Source organism: Dromiciops gliroides, chromosome 4 (assembly GCF_019393635.1).
Source record: "Dromiciops gliroides isolate mDroGli1 chromosome 4, mDroGli1.pri, whole genome shotgun sequence".
In the NCBI taxonomy this organism is placed as follows: Eukaryota; Metazoa; Chordata; class Mammalia; order Microbiotheria; family Microbiotheriidae; genus Dromiciops; species Dromiciops gliroides.
Genome location: NC_057864.1, coordinates 181737455 through 181755554, shown reverse-complemented (window position 1 = coordinate 181755554; position 18100 = coordinate 181737455). Strand labels below are relative to the sequence as shown.

General features: G+C 38.4%; 2 protein-coding genes across 2 annotated transcripts in view; one reads left to right on the top strand and one right to left on the bottom strand.

The window, feature by feature from the left end:
- LOC122754799 (keratin-associated protein 4-4-like) overlaps positions 1-18100 on the bottom strand; it is a 53493-nt gene that overhangs the window by 2987 nt on the left and 32406 nt on the right. The gene's annotated exons all lie outside the window — the stretch shown is intronic.
- On the top strand, positions 5622-6152 carry LOC122753431 (keratin-associated protein 9-1-like). Its single transcript, XM_044000827.1, has one exon. The coding sequence runs from the start codon at positions 5622-5624 to the stop codon at positions 6150-6152; it is 531 nt and encodes a 176-aa protein (XP_043856762.1).

The window sequence follows — 18100 nt, the reverse complement described above, 5'->3', positions numbered from 1 at the left end:
CTCAGAACTAATGACACAATTGCTCCAAAAAATCTCTAAATATTGACAAAGGACATTTTCTGGTACAGAAGAACACACAAAAGAAGAATCTAAGATGATTTTCCAGCTAAAGAAGGCTTAGAAGGATGGCAGGATGGGACTGCTGTGCTGAGGCAGGAGTGGAGCCCAACCCCTGAGTCATGCTCACACAGATCAGTCCCTGATATTCCAGAGGCATAAAAAGAGACCCCTAGAGCCTCTGAATCAGCTGTTGCACCAGAGTCTTCAGGAACTAAGCTCACAGTCTGGTAAGAGGGCTGAGTGGTTAGTTAGGGGGAGATTACAGGGGTCTCTTCTGGCACTGAGGCAAAACTTGGGTGTTTCACCCCTGCTGGGAACCAAGAAGTAGGCTTGAGTGGTGGTGGCCCATGTAGGGGAGGGGCACAGAATCATTGGAGCTAACCACCACAGCACAGTTTTGCTGCCTGGTTAATTGGCAAGTTGGACTGGACTTATCTATGTACCAGAGAACAGGCCAGCCAAGTGAAGACCCTGCCCCTCCTTAAATCATACTACCTTAGACTCCCTCAACATTGGGGCAGTACATCCTGGAAGCAGTGCCCCACTTTAAGAAGGAGTTATAAGTCAATTAAAAGACAGATAAGGAGGAGCACACAGATAAGGATGTGGACCATAGAAAGTTTCTTTAGTGCCAAGGAAAAGTGAGGTGCACCCTCAGAAGAGGATAGCAACATCAGGGCTCCTATATTCAAAGCTTCTAAAAATGTGGTCTCAGGAGATAGACACGCTCAAAAAGTCTTTGAAGATAAAGTAAGGGAAGTAGAGGGAAAAATGGAGAGAGAAATGAGAGTGATGTAGGAGAGTTATGAAAAAAAAGTCAACAACATAAAAAGTCAAATAGGCCAAATGGAAAAGGAGGTACAAAAGCTCTCTGAAAAAAATCATTGCTTAAAAATTAGTATTCAGCAAATAGAAGCTAATGACTTTATGAGAAGTCAAGACACAATAAAACAAATGCAAAAGAATTTTTAAAAGAGGGCATTTGAAATATCTCCTTTGCAAAAACAGCTGACCTGGAAAATAGATCCAGGAGCGACAATTTGAAAATGATTGGACTACCTGAAAATCATGGTCAAAGAAAGAGCTTAGACATCATCTTTGGAAATTATCAGGGAAAATTGCCTTGATATTCTAGAAGCAGAAGGTAAAATAGAAATTGAAAGAATCCATTGATCACCTCCTGAAAGTGATCCCAAAATGAAAACTTCCAGGAATACTATAGCCAAATTCCAGAGCTCCCAGGTCAAGGAGAAAATATTTCAAGCTGACAGAATGAAATACTTCAAGTACTGTGGACCCATAGTCAAGATAGCACAAGATCTAGCAGCTTCTACATTAAAGGATAAGAAGGCATGGAATATGATATTCCAGAGGGCAAAGGAATTGAGATTACAACAAAGAATCACTTATAAAGCAAAACTGAGTATAATCTTTAAGGAGGAATAATGGTACTTTAATGAAAAAGTGGGCTTTCAAGTATTCATGATGAAAAGACCTGAACTAAATAGAAAATTTGACTTTCAAATACAAGACCCTAGAGAACCATAAAAAGGTAAACAGGAAAAAGAAATTAAGAGGAATTTGATAAGGTTAAACTTTTTACATTCCTACATGGGAATATGTCTATCTCATAAGAACTTTATCAGTATTAGGGCAGATGATAGAAATAAATTTAGAGAGAGGGCACATGTGGTAATTGATTAAGAAGGGATGATATCTTTAAAGCATTTATTTTTGCTTATCTTTTCTTTTTGTGGGGTGATAGGAGTGGGGTGATATGCCTGGCATCATACACTGGGTGAGTGCCTTGTGTCTGAGGCCTGATTTGGACTTGGGTCCACCTGAGTGCAGGATGGGTACTTTGTCCACTGTGTCACCTAGCTGCCCTGTGATGATATCTTTAGTGTAAAATTGAATGGTAAGAGGGATGTACAGGGGGAGGGATGGGGGTGATCTACAATGCTGTTAAACCCCACAAGGAAGAAACAGGAAAGGGCTTATGGAGTGGGGGAAGAGATGGGGGAGAAGTGGAGCAATGAAGGAGCATGACATTCAACAGAATTGGCTCAAAGAGCTTAATCTTATCAGAACTGGTTCCAGGAGGGAATAATCTAGCTAACCCTGCAGGAAAGTAGAAGGGGAAGGGGATAAAGAAGGGAGGGCAAATTGGGGTACAGGAAAGTCAGAAGCAAATCACTTCTGAGGAGGGATAGGGTGAAAGAAGATAGAAAATAGAGTAAATATTATGGGGAAGGGAATATGATGGGAGGAAAACAGTTAACAATAGTAACTGAAAAAATTGTGAGGCAAAGGTAAGAGTAATGTATGGTGATAATGATGGATGGATGGATGGATTAATGAAAATTGGATGAAGATGGAGATTGATAGATGATGATAAGGAGAGATTGATAATGGTGAGAATTGATTGATGATGATAAAACATATGATACTTACCTTTCTGGACAATGTGAAGAAAATTCTTTGTCAGTTTCAAGGTACTATATAAATGTTATCTATTACTGTTGTTGCAAAAATCAATTTCAAGGGTTTATTGTAAGGAAATCTCTCTTTAAGGTACTATATAAATGTAGTTAACTATTTTAAAAATTGATGAGCAGGATGCTATCAGAAAAACTAAGAAAGACCTACATGAGCTGATACAAAATGAAATGTACTGTATACAAAATAAAAGCAATACTGAAAGATGATTTGCTGTGAAGGACTTGGTTACTTTCAGCAATGCAATGATCCAAGATAACTCTGAAGTTCCTATGAAAAATGCAGTCCTACAGGGAGAGAACTGATGGTACTCAACAGCATCTGGAACATGGTGAAAAGTTCTTTGTGTCACATTTAGGAAGGTCACAAGTAAGTTGGGTCCCATCCAGAGGAAGGAAGCTAGGGTGGGGAGAAGAAAGAAAAATAAATAGGATGTTTAAGTTGGTCCTATTCCTATTAATGCTACTCCTCCTGACTCATCCTAATCAGGCCCAGAAACACTCCTAAACAAGTCCACCCATCCTTTGTCTTTTAAAAATTAAATAACCATTTGAGCAATTCAAGAACATATTCACTCGTCAAACATTAAGAGAGAAAGAGAGGGGGCAGTTAGGTGGCCCAGTGGATAAAGCACCAGCCCTGGATTCAGGAGGACCTGAGTTCAAATCCAGCCTCAGACACTTGACACTTGCTTGCTGTGTGACCCTGGGCAAGTCATTTAACCCTCATTGCCCTGAACAAAAAAAAAAAAAGAAGAAGAAGAAAGAGAGCTTTCCAAAATATATTCACTTACTTGAAGATCTGCTTTACAATAATATCCTCCCTGAATTCCAGCTTTGTAAAAGGCATGAGGAACTAATCTTGCATTTCCTCCTTCTGGCAGGTCTGCATTACTCTCACACAAATATTACTTGTGTGCCTTCTTACTTTGCATTCATTTACCTAAGTGTTTTCTTCCATGCTTCAGCACTTAGACTGAAAAATGTCTACATAGGTTTGTTTATATCTTTGTGAAATATAAGGTTATTCTTTTGAACACTTCATTTGGTTCCAGCATAAGAATATTGATAGAGAAGAGTGATTCACTTCTTGCTTCTGATTGTGACTAGCCCTTCTCTTTTTCCTTATATGAGCTGCTTTTACTTGCCCATGGCAAGGGACTTTGGTCACAGAATTGGACAGTGAACTTTTTCAATTGGCCCTATGTGGTCCCATAATCAAGCCCCAGTCCCTGATCTAAGGAGATCACTGCACTGATAGCCAATGCATTGCACCCACCATGATTGTGGCTTGCCTGAAGTACCAACAGCTGTACTTACATAGGAAGAGCAGAAGGGTATTCTGAGTTTGGACAGAAATCCACTAAATCTTGCACTTCCCTTGAGAACTGTCTACACTTTCTCGGTGCATCAAATACTGACAATATATGTGAACCTGGACATTCATCTCCCTAAACCTCAGTAGAAAGAAGGGGTTAACCACAGTCCTAAACTAAGTGTAAAAGACAGAACTAGAAACAGGAGTATAATATATGGCTCTGAGCAGCTGTTCTGTATTCAACACTGGTAATTATAGCTATAATATACACTTCTGTAAAACAAAATTCCAGCATAATTCAAGAGGATCAAAAAGCCAACACCCACACCCAGGAGAGGAAAGGAAGTAAAGAGTGGGTATTACAATTACCTGCTCCCCTGAGGACAGAGAGAAGGGGTGGGAGTTGGGTTGTAAACTCTAGGAAATCAGACACCAAAAGATGGGTCATGACTTTTTCTAACTTCCACAATAGTGGAAGACATGCTCTATGTAACTTCAACCAGGAGAGAATCCAGAAAGGCATAGCTCAGAGAATAGAACAGAGTTCATAAGTGCAGAGGGAAGGTGGCATAAAACCAAAATGTATGTTATGAGAAAGAGGGAGAAAGAATAGGATTGGAGCCTCAAAGAAGCATCAAAAACACCTCCCAAAGCAATCATATCTGAATTACTCTTCCTGGAAATTAAACCTAGGCAATCCTAGATGGGATAAAGAATATGAAGCGGAGTGAAAGGAAACACTTTTTATTAAGGGCATTGTAAATTACTTTCACTGAAATAGATGGTGTATTTGGAAACAGGTGGATGACACAAGAAAGATTAGTTATTCTATTCTTATTTGAGGAAAGAGAGACAAAGACCAAATAAACAAAAAAGAGAATAACAATAAGAGTTAACCAAAGAACTTTGGATAGGTCAGCCTGTGGGGAAAGAGGGAAAGTAAAGAGAGATGATGGAGTTTAAAACAAGAGAAGAAAAACTAATGCATAAATTAAGTGTCAGCATCAGGAGGAAAACAATATGTATACTGGGGATATGAAAAGGTATTGAAATGTTCTGAAGAAGAGATCATGAAATATACATAATTATTTAATTGAATGTATTAAGAATCATGTAAAATACCTAGCAAAGTCACTATTATCCCTATTTTATGGAAAAAAACAATTAATATTTAGGGAAGCCAAGTGACTACTTCAAGATCACATTGTTAACAAGTAGATGATATAGGACTTCTATTCCAAATTTCTCCTCCAAACTCAGTGCTGTAGAATCAGTCACAAGTTTTCACTATAAAGCTGTGTTAGCTAAATGAAGTTATCAATCTATAACTAGTAAGAAAAAAGAGGTGAGACCATCTTTCTGATTTATGACCTATGGCCATCAGATGGTCAGATGAAAGAAGCACTTTGCGTAATGATGGTTGATGCTTTTATGATGATAAAGGTGATGCTTGAAAACAACTTTTCTATCATCTTGTAAAGAACATACTAGATTAATCCAGTGGAGGAACCAACCAAATTCTTTTTTCTAATAAATTATAGTAATAATAACACAATCAGCAATTACTATGCTAAACAGTTCCCTAAGGTCAGAGAACATGGCATAAACAATAATAAGGAAAGATCCTGTTCATGAGGCCAGATTCACACTATGAAGACAGGTATATAAAGTCCCTGAACAGGACGGTTCTCAGACTACTGGGCACTTTTCTCTGCAATTCAACAGAAGTCAAATCCACCAAGACGATGGTCAGTTCCTGCTGCTTTGCTCCTGCCTGCTGCCAGCCAACATGCTGCAAGACAGTTTGCTGCAGAACAACTTGCTGTAAGCCAATCTGTTGTGAGCCCAACTGCTGCCAACCTTGCTGTCAACCATCCTGCTATGAGTCCAGCTGCTGTCAGCCAACATGCTGTAGGACAGTCTGCTGCAGAACAACTTGTTGTGATCCAACCTGCTGTGAGTCCAGCTGCTGCCAACCTACCACCTGTGGCTCTAGCTGCTTCACACCTTGCTGCCAGCCAACATGCTACAAGACAGTCTGTTGCAGAACAACTTGTAAACCAATCTGTTGTGAGCCCAGCTTCTGCCAACCTTGCTGTCAGCCATCCTGCTGTGAGTCCATCTGCTGTCAGCCAACATGCTGTAGGACAGTTTGCTGGAGAAAAACTTCTTGTGAGCCAACCTGCTGTGTGCCCAGCTGCTACCAACCTTGCTGTCAGCCTTCATGCTGTCAGCCAACTTGCTGCAGAACACTCTGCTACCATTCACCCTGCTAAAGCCCCAGTGGTTGTGGGTCCGACTGCTGCTCCCCATCCTGCTGTTGATCGGCTAGCTGGCCCAAATGTGCAATGATTCTATTTAGAGCCAGTCATCCTCCAACTCCACAGTTTGCTTGACAACCCCTCTCCTACAGGATGTCTTGCCCTCCACCATCTTGCTGCTGAAAGCCTTGGACTCCCCTGGATATAATATTGTATATCTCCAGCAAGTGCTATGCTATCTCAATTTGTCACAACCTCTTTTCAGCTGAGCCATCACATCTATGTCACCTGCTGGCATAGGGTCTTATGCCCATTTTATTGATACAGATAACCACAAACCTGACTCTCCCTATCTCTCCTTTTTTTCTCAAATCACTAAACAATGACAGACAAGAAGTCATTCTTTTCTTGGCAGCATCTGACCAAGTGTCTTCTAAGGGTTAATGCCTGAGGTTTTAGTTTTAGCAGCCACTCAACTTCTTTTCCTTTATACTATGTTTCTATTTTATTATTCTTATATTTCTTGATTATTCTGTTTCTTAAAAGCACCAATGGAACTAGCAGGGCTTGCCTGCTTATTACCTAATAAACTCCTTTCATTAACATAAGCTCCCTTGTCCTTGCCAATCTATGAAGTACAAATGATGATGGTGGTGGTGGTGTTGGGTTCATGATGGTTGCTGTAATGATGGTGGTCATCCAATGGTACTATTCCTGCATCTATAGATCATCTATGTATTTGAGGTCATTTTCTATTAAGAGTTATACATTAGTGTTGATCTCTCTACCCCTTTAAGGCCAATAGTGGATATAACAGCTGCTTGGGCAATTAGCCTTAACTTTTCTAATATCCTTTTTTTCTGCAAAGAGTTATAGGGCCCTATTTCCTAAAGACAATTGATAAGGAATTCTCATCCAGTTATCTAAGCTCCTAATTATAGAATAGGAAAATATAACCTACATCCTTCAAAAAGATGCTGAGCCACAAATATTAGAAAGAAGTTGATGAGTCTTGGAGTCAGTAAAACCAGGATTCAAATCCTACTTAATGCACTTACTACCTATATGACCCTTGGAAAATTGCTTAACCTCTCTGTGGCTGAGCTTTTTCAGCTATAAAGTGAGAAGCTTGAACTCAGTGGCCTCTAACTTCTCTCCTGGACTTTAATCTATGAATGTAATGGATACAACTGGAAAGAGCATTTTTAAAAGAGTCAGCCATTTTATTGATGTTGTTGTTAAGTCATTTTCAGTCATATCCAACTCTTCATAACCCCATTTGTGGTTTTCTTGGCAAAGATACTGCAGTGATTTGACATTTCCTTCTCTAGCTTAATTTACATATGAGGAAACTGAGACAAACAGGGTTAAGTCATTTTCCTAGAGTCACATGGCTAGTAGGTGTCTGAGGCCAGATTTGAACAAACAAGGATGAATCTTCTTGATTCCCAGTTTGGTGTTCTATCAATTGCCCCATTACTTTAGATGTAGTGGGTAAAATAGAACTTGAAGGAATGCTTAGGCAACCTCCTAAAATGATTCCAAAATGAAAACTCCCAGGAATATCATAGCCAAATTTGTGATTTCTCATGTCAAGGAGAAAGATTTGTACACATACAGAAGGAAACTAGTCAGATACCATGGGGTCACAGTCAGGATGACACAAGCTTTAGTAATGTCCATGTCAATGGAATGGAAGGCTTGGAATATAATATTATGGAAGTCAAAATAATTAGTAATACAAACAAGAATAACCTACCCAGCAAAAAATAAGTAAAATTCTTCAGTGGAAAAAGTGGACATTTAATGAGAGAACTTTCAAATATTCACGATGAAAAGACCAGAGCTGAACAAAAAAATTGACATTCAGTGGAAGACTGAAGAGAAGCATGAAGAGGTACACATGAAAGAGAAATCACAAGGGGCCCAATAATGATAAATTATTTATATTCCTTTGTGAGAAGACAATCCATATAACCCTAAAGAACTTTATCTTTATAGGGCAGTTAAAAGTAGTCTATAAAGTGTACTTGAAAAGTGAGTTGATCATATTGGGATCTTTTTAGAACAATGAAGGAGTGAGAATGAAAGATTTACTGATATAACTGGGAAGGAAAAGGAAGAATACGGGAAATTTTCTTGCACAAAAGGACACAAAAGGAAAAGATTTACAGTGGAGGTGGTAATAGGTGACTGTAGAGCAACATTTGAACCTCAGTCTCAATGAAACTTGTTCAAAGAAGGAAGGAAATATATACATATCTGTGTTTGTGCATGTGGGTATACATACATACACACACACACACACACACAGATATATATATATATATATATATATATATACATGTTTGCATGTGTATACACACACACACACACACACACACACACACACACACTCAGGTGGGTATAAAAATCTCTTTCCCAAAAGGGAAATAGGAGGGGAAAGGGATAAGAGGAGGAAGGAATGAAAAAAGGAAATATGGATTAAGAGAGGCAGTGATCAAAAGGAAAAATGGATTCTTCAGGAGGGACAGGGTACAAAGAGAGAGAGAGAAAGATGGAGAGAGGAAAAGAAAATGGAGGGAAACACACAGTAAGTGCACAATTGTGAATGAGATAAACTTACCCATTAAATGCAAGTCAAGAGTAGAATGGATTAGAAACCAGAATCCAGCAATACAAGAGACACACTTAAAAGAGAAAAATACACATCTAAAAAAGGAGGTGTGTGGTGGAGCCAAGATGGAAGAGGAAAGATATTAAACCCACAGAGCTCCTGACACAATTACCCCCCAAAACAGCAATAACGCAAGCCCTTGAGTGGCAGAACCCACAAAAAGACAGGCTGAGATTATTTTCCAGATTAAAGGGGCTCGTCCTGTGCTGCAAGCAGAATCCAATCCCAGGATTGTGCTGACACAGACCTCATATATGCTGCACAAAAGGAACTTAACCCCGAGCCTCCTAATCAGCTGTAGCACTGGCATCTTCTGGAACTAAGCTTACAATTGGGTGAGAGGCCTGAACAGTGGGGGCAGGGGGAAAAGTGCAGAGGTATCTTTGGGACCTAAGGAGGAATTTAACTATCCCACCACAGCAGGGAACCAGGAAGAAATCCTGAGTGGCAGGAAGCCCAGGTCTGGGAGGGGTGCAGGCTCTTCAGAGCTAAGAACCACCACAGCATTCTGCTGGCTGGTTAACTAGCAAGTTAGCTTGAGGCTATCTTCAGACAAGAGAACAGGCCAGGTGAGAGGAAAACCTGCCCTCCCTCAAACCGAGAAACCTGGGACCCTCTGAAGCTTGTTACAGTGCAGCTTGGCAGTAGGGCCCCACTGTAAGATGGAATTAAAAATAAAGTAAAAAATGGCAAGATGAGCAAGCAAAGAAAGTTGAGGACAATAGAAAGTTTCTTTAGCAACAAGGAAAATCAAGGTACACCCACAAGAAAAGTTTCCAAGAAAAATATGAATTGGTTTCAGGCCATGGAAGCACTCAAAAGGTACTTTGAAGAGAAAGTATGAGAAATAAAAAGAAGATTTAGAGAGTTAGAGGAAAGAATGGAAAGAGAAATGAGAGCGATGCAGGAGAGTCATGAAAAAAAAGTTAACAACTTGAAATGCCAAATGGAAAAGGAGGTAAAAAAAGCTCTCTGAAGAAAATTATTGCCTAAAAATTAGGATTGAACAAATGGAAGCTAGTAACTTTGTGAGAAACCAAGACACAGTAAATCAAATCCAAATGAATAACAAAGAAAGGGCAATATGAAATATCTCCTTGGAAAAACAACTGATATGGAAAAAAGGTCCAGGAGGGATAATTTGAAAATCATTGGACTACCTATAAACCATAACCAAAATAAGAGTTTAGACAGCATCTTTCAAGAGATTTTCAGGGGAAATTGCCCTTATATTTTAGAAGCAGAAGGCAAAATAAAAATTGAAAGAATGTACCAATCATGTCCTGAAAGAGATCCTCAAAGGGAAACCTTCAGGAATATTATAGCCAAATTCCAGAGCTCCCAGGTCAAGGAGAAAATATTGCAAGCAGCTAGCAAAAAGGAATTCAAATACTGTAGAGCTACAGTAAGGATAAAGCAAGATCTAGCAGTAACTACATTAAAGGACCAGAGGCTATGGAATATGATATTCCAGAGGGCAAAGGAACTGGGACTGCAGCCAAGAATCATGTACCTAGCAAAACTGAGTATAATCTTTCAGAAGAAAAAATGGGACTTCGATGAAAAAGAGGACTTTCAGGCATTTGTGATGAAAAAACCTGGACTGAATAGGAAATTTGACTTTCAGATACAAGACCCTGGAGAAGCATAAAAAGGTAAACAGGAAAAAGAAATCATGAGGGATATTAAAAGATTAAACTGTTTACATTCCTACATGGGAAAATAATACTGAGAACTCATAAGAACATTTTTCAGTAAGGAATACATAGAGGACATCAGACTAAACTGAATTTGAAGGGATATCTGTAAAGCATTAATTTCTTGTTTATCTTTGTTCTTTGTGGGGCAAACAGGGTAAGGTGTCTTATGTCTGGGGCTGGATTTGGGCTTGGGGCCTCCTGGGTTCTTTCTCCACTGTGTCACCTAGCTAACCCATGATGACATCTTTAAAATAGGGTTTAGGGGTAGAAGGAATAGACATGGGGAGGGGAAAAGGGAGAGGTGGACTGGAAAGAGGTATTTCATGTGATGGAAATGAGATAAAAGCTTATGGAGGGGAGGGGAAGAGGAGGAAGGAGTGGGGCAGTGATTGAACCTTACTATCATCAGAATTGGCTCAAAGAGGGAATAACATACATATTCAAGTGGGCAAAGTAATATATTTTTGTCCTGAGGGAAATTGGGAGGAGAGGAAGATAACTGGGGGGTGGAAGAGGGGAAGGTGGGAAGGGCAGATTGGAGGAAAGAGCAGTAAAAAGCAAAACATTTTTGAGGAAGGTTAAGATGTTTTGCATAACTGCACAAGTATGACATATTGAATTGATTAATTTCATAGGTAGGGTTGTTGAGGGGGGGAGGAAGAAAAATTTAGAACACAGAATTAGCTCAAAGACCTTAATGTCATCAGAGTGGTCTTAACGAGGGCATAACATTCACACCCAATTGGGAGTAGTAATCTATTTAACACCACAGGAAAGTAGGACAGGAAGAGGATAAGAAGGCAAGGGTGAACAAAGGGAGGGCAGAGCGGGAGAGAGGACAGTCAGAAGTAAAAACAGTTTTGAGGAGAAATAGGGCTAAAAGAAGATAGAAAATAGAATAAATATAATGGGAAGGAAATAGGATGGAGTCCAATAGTTATGATGATTGGCAAAATGTATGGTACCTACTTTGCTGGGCTATTGTGAAGAAAATTCTTTGTCAAGTTTAAGGTAAAATCAACAGGATGCTATCAGAAAAACCTCGAAAGACCTACATGAACTGAAGCCGAGTGAAATGTACTGTATACAAAATAATAGCAATGGTGTAAGATGATCTGCGGGGAAGCAAGGCAATGATCCAATATAACCCTGAAGGACTTATGAAAATTGCAATCCATCTACAGAGAAAGAACTGATGGTATCTGAAAACAGGTTGAAACACATTTTTTTCTTTGACAATTCCTTAATCTGAAGTTTTCTTTTTGACTGTTTTCTATCACAACCTAGCTAATGTGGTGATGTTTTCCATGACTTTTATTGAATTGTGCTTGAGTTCTTGGGGGTGGGGATTAGGAAGGGGGGAGGAAGAGAAGTTGGAACAGAAAGTTGTTAAAAATTGATGTCAAAATAAAAACTTACTTGACTCTAAAATAAATAAATAAGAAACTGTAGCAAAATTTATTATGCTTCAGCTGAAGTAAAGAAAAATCAAGAATAACAATAATCTCAGACAAAACAAAAACAAAAATAACCTATTGAAAAGAGATAATGAGGGAAAAACATTTTGCTCAAATGTACCATGGACAGTGAAGTAATATCTGTAATTTTATAGCAAGTTTCTCTAATAAGTGCCTTATTTGTCAAGTACTTGAGTAATTGAATCAAATTTATAAAAAGTAAGAACTATTGCCCAGTTAATAAATGGTCTGGGGATGTAATAGTTTTCAGAAGAAACCAAAGCTACCTATAATATGAAAATCTTTTAAATCCTTATTGATTAAAGAAATACACAGTAAATTAACTCTGTGGTACCACTTCACAACTATCAGAAATGACAAATGCTAGAGGGGGTGTGGGGAAATAGAGACACTAGTGAACTGTTGATGGAGTTGTGAACTGGTCAAACAATTCTGGAGAACAATTCTGAAGTATGCCCAAAGGGCTATAAAACTGCATATTCATTGTTCCAGTAATATCACTTAAAGTTCTATATACCAAAAATATTTATAGCAGCTTTTTGTGGTGGCAAAAAAAAAAATTGAAATTGAGGTAATGTCTATCAACTGGGGAGTAGCTGAAAAAGTTGTGATATATGACTGGTAGAACACTGTTGCACTATAAGAAAAGACAAGGGGGATGCTTTCAGAAAAATATTAGGAAATCTGTATGAACTAATGCAAAGTAAATTGAGCAGAACCAGAACATCATTATACCCAGTAAAAGCAATCTTGGGGGGGGGGGAGCTAGATGACACAGTGGATAAAGCACTAACCCTGGCTTCAGGAGGACCTGAGTTCAAATGCAGCTTCATACACTTGACACTTATTAGCTGTGTGACCCTAGGCAAGTCACTTTAACCGTCATTGCCCAGAAAAACAAACAAACAAACAAAAAAAGCAATCAACAATGTGTGATAAAATAATGGGATTTGGCAGCTGCCCAGGGGCCCCATCTGAAGATTGATTTGGAATTGATTGAATTAGGTGATACTGAGAAACCAAAAACATAATTAAGAATGATTAAATTGAGACCTTGCCTGGCCTATCCTGAGTGGGGTGTTGTTCTCAGAGGCTGTGGACTATGCCATCAACAGGAGACCACTCTCAACCAATCAGCTTGAAGGACCTCCCCTTTTGGGGAGGGAGACAGGAAGTAGGAAGTAGAGGCTGGCTAGCTGGTCCACTCTCTTTTCCTCTGGAAATGACTTGGTGGCAGCAGATGGAGAAAAAGAGAGAGTCTCTTTTCATTCGGGCCTTCGACTTGGTGGGAGACAGAGAAAAAGCAGACAGAGAAAAAGAGAGGAAAGTAGATAGGATGTAGATAGACTTTTCTGGCATTACAGGGATCCCAAGTGTTGTCTTTGCTCTTTAATAAATCCTTAAAAGCCTAAACTCTTGCTGAATTTATCAGTAAATCTTATCCAGTTCTCTCCCCCCGTCCCAAACTGAAGGGGGCAGATTGGGACCCACATTTAGATTTTAAACATCACAAATGTAAGGATGATCAATTGTGATAGACTTCACTTAATCAGATCAATACCACAGTCCAAACAATTACAAAGGACTAATGATAAAAATTGTATCCACCTCCAGAAAGAGGATTGATGAAATCCCTTTGCAAAATGAATAAAACTTTCTCACTTTATTTTTCTTGCTTTTTGTGAAATGGGTGATATGGAAATATGTTTTGTAGGATTTCACAAATATAATTGGTATCTAATTGCTTGCCTTCTCAGTGATTAGGGGAGGGTCTAGAAAGAGGGATAGAATTTGGAACCCAAATTTTTAATTTTTATTTATTGTATTCTAAACTTAAAAATAAAAACATGCATTTCCATAGCACAGAATAGGAAAAAAATGATTGCATGTGAAATTGCAAATCTATTATATACAACTTGTTATTCCTTTTAAACATATATTAAAGTTATCATGTAATGTTCTTTTTCCCTTTTCTCTTCCTTCCCTATCACTCTATAAATGGTTACCATTATACTTATATGTGTGTGTGCATGTATGTAATGATTCTATACATTCTATACTTCTGTTCATTAGTTCTATCTGTGGATGCAGATAGCATTTTACTTCATAGGTCCTTTGTGGTTAATTTGGGTATTAATGATAGTCAAAATGACATTTTATTGTTAAAATAAATATTTTTTAAAAAAATAGAATGAAGGAAATAAATAAAATGATTGTATGCCTCACAAATAAATAATGAAGAAGAAAACACAAAGTAATAATGGTGGGGTGAGAAAGAGTTGAATCCCAAAGCAATATACTTTAAACAGGTAAGCAAGAGAAGTCAAGTTTTTGCATTAGTTTTGGAGCTAATAGTTTAAAATTTAATTTCTTTGTTTCATGCCCTCCAAGAATGTGTATGTGTAAAGGTTGGATAGGAAGCCTTTCCCAATCCCCCTTAATTCTGGGGTCTTTCCTCTGTTGATTATCTCCAATTTATTCTGTATGTAGCATATCTCTACCTAGAGGTTTTGAACTTGTCTCCCCCATTAGATTATGAGCACCTTGAAGCCAGAGACATGTTGCTTTTTTTTTTAATTCCATAGCACTAAGCATAATCTTATTAAATGTTTATAGGCTGTGAAGGATTTTATTACCTCAATGAAAAATGAAAAATTTAACAAAGTAGGTAGTAAGTTGGTTAAATTAAATTATTATAACTTTGAATATTTCCTTATATTGGACACTCTTATTTAAAAAGTTAATAGATTTTAAAATATAAGCCAAGAAAGTATTGTCTATAAGAAGTACAATTATTGCAGAATCATACTAAGAAATCTAACTTGAGAAGATGGACTAATATTACCTAATTCTGGCATTCAAATTATACTTAAATTCCTTTTCCTTATTTATCTTAAAATCGAAGTTGGCATTGTCACTAACTTCCTAAGTTCCTAGTACTTCACCAAGCACTTCTTCATTATTATTCTAAATAGCTCAGCTCCACAACCACCCCTTATACCTCCTGAAAGACAAAATTATCACTATAAAGAGGAAAAAATAGCCAGCTAATGACACGGAACTTAAGTTGGTAGCAAAATACTTAAAGTGGCCCAATGAAAGAAAATCATTCTTTAACCAGCTTAGTGATTTGTATCAAGAACTCATCATCTATTTTCTCCACCTGAACAAGTGGGGAACAATTTAATCCCAAGGAGGAAAAACTCTCCTGTTTAACCTCTTAAGCCCCTCCCAAATTCTCTGTACTGACATTGTTTCCTCATTTTCAGAGTTTGAAAATTTGATGACATAAAAGGCAATTCTATTGCTGCTCTTATTGAGTCCTCATGTGGTGATGGCAATGAATGAAACTGACTCATCCCTTATTACTCTTTCTGATGGAGCCTATTCATTGCCCTTTTGTAAATTTCATATTTCCCAGGGTAGTCGTTGTCCTTTGATTTCGAAAAGGACCAATGGTTCTTGGGGGTGGGCTTGAGAAGGGAGGGAGGGAGGGGGAAAGATTGGAAAACACAGGTTTTTTAAAAATTAATGTCAAAATTTGTTTTTACATGTAGTTTGGAGAATAAAGTTCTAAACAAAGGGGACCAATGGCATCACAATGTGGAGGTAAAATAGTGTTTGATGGATTATATCTTGAATTGTGGAAAGATTGGATTTAAGTAAGGTAGAACTCTGTACAGTAGTCAGCCTCCTTCTTCCTTCCAGAGTCATCAAATTCCAGGGTCCAGTGTCAGGAGAAATGTCAGGATCACTGGAAATCGCCTGGGATTCAGTAGGTAACCTTGGCATCTTTGATGTATGACCAAACTCTAAGCATTTTATAGAGTCTGCTTCAGCCACCTTCATGTCTATTGGAACACATAGTTTCCATCCACCCATTCCACCAGGGGAAGTCAACACATGTTTGGAGTAGACATCTTCCTAACTCAATGACAGGTTTAAGGTTTAGCAGTTACCCTCAGCCTGGTTTAGCTTGTCTGATAAAGTTGTTTTACAGGAGTGTGGTTTATGCACTTGCTACAGCTTCTTGGAACCACAGGTAAGAGTTGGGTGAAGGGTGAAGGATGGACACCAAAATTGGATGAGCAGCTTGTAAAAGAGTTTGGCAAGTCCTCACACCAGAGATGCCAGTCCTCCCTAAACAGCTGTTTTCTGTCCCTACAAAGTTGTTTATTTCTAGTGTCTGGCTTTGTTTCCTCATTTTCAGAGTTTGAAAACTTGATGACGTAAAAGTCCATTCTATTGCTGCTCTCATTGAGTCCTCATGCGGTGATGGCAATGAATGAAACTGATTCATCCCTTAGTGCTCTTTCTGAGGCTGCCTATTCATTGCCCTTTTGTAAATTTCCTTAATATTTCCCAGGGTGGTGTTTGTCCTTTGTTTTCAAAAGAGGACCAGTGACATCACAATGTGGTGGTAAAATAGTGTTTGATGGGTTATGTCTTGACTTGTGCAAGGAATGGATTTGAGGTAGAACTCTGTACAGTAGTCAGCCTCCTTATTCCTTCCAGAGTCATCAAATTCCAGGGTCCAGTGTCAGAAGAAATGTCAGGATCACTGGAAATGGACTGTGATGCAGTAGCTAACCTTGGCATCTTTGATGTATGACCAAACTGTAAGCATTCTATAGTATCTGCTTCAGCCACCTTCATGGACATTGTAACAAATTGTTCTCATCTACCCATTCCACCAGGGGAAGTCAAAACATGTTTGAAGTAGACATCTTCCTAATTTAATGACAGGTTTAAGGTTTATCAGTTACCCTCAACCTGGTTTAGCTTGTCTGACATGGTGGTTTTACAGGAGTATGGCTGATGCACATGCTACAGCTTCTTGGAACCACTGGTAAGAGCCTCCAAATCAGCTGCAGTGCTTAGGTTTCTCCATTTGGATTCACCTAATCCAGTCTTTCCTCAAGAGTTAGAAAGTTGTTCTTCAAAGTCCATCATTATCATGGGCACATCTATCATCATAATTCAAGACAGTTTCATCATATGATATGAATCATTTTAAGACAGAAGTGACCCTAGAGAGAGGATAAACTAAACTCTTTACATTATAGCTCAGGAAATCCAAAGAGATTCAATGATTTCACCAAAGGCATCCAGGACAAGGGCAGAAAATCTGGACATACAACTCTAAAATTCATAATTTTCTCATTGTACAATGACATCAATCTCTTCTCACGTCTTTTTACATATGATTTTTATATTTAATAATCTATTTTTATATTTTAAAAGAACACTGAATTTGAAGTCACAAAATCATCAGAATCACTTATTCACTGAATGACTTTGAAGAAGTCATGTGGCATAGCTAAAAACCCATTTCCTTACCTTGGCTGGTTGGTTGGTTGTTGTCTTTCATTCTTGAAGATGACCAAAATAACATCACTATGTTGAAGTAAAGGTACTGTGTTTCTTACTGGCTAATCAAAGTAAGATGAGCTTAGGAGGCTTTACCACAGGTCAAGCACAAATAGTTTATATGAACATTTGGAGTAGAGAGGTTTCTAAATATGCACATTTCACATTTCTTTTGAGCTACTGCAATTCTGCTTTGCTCATAGAGCATACTGCTTTCTTTGGTGCAGACACCACATGCTGGGTGGTCCTTTGCCAGTGTCTCCCATGTCTCACAATTGATTCCAAAACTCTTCAGAGAGACCTTGAGAATGTCCTTGCATTGCTTTTGTCTGACCACTGTATAAGCACCTGCCTTGCGTGAGTTTTCCAAAACATAATCTTTTAAGCAAACATGCATTTGGCATTCAAACAACATAACAGGCCCATCAGAGTTGCACTCTCTGTATTAGAGTTTGAATGCTCTGCAGTTTAGCTCAAAATAGAACCTCAGCGTCCCCTACCTTATCTTGCCCGGTGATCTTCAGAATCTTCCTAAAACAATTCAGATTGAAGGGATTAAGTTTCCAGGTGGACTGTGTAGGTTTCGCATGCATACAACAATGAGGTCAACAGAATGGGTCTGTACACCTTCAATGTGGTAGTGGAGGTGCCAGACATTCCTTTAGTATTCATTCTATTTTTAAATTTTTGTCACTATGTGATTTCAACCTATAAGTTCACATCATGTCTTAACATATA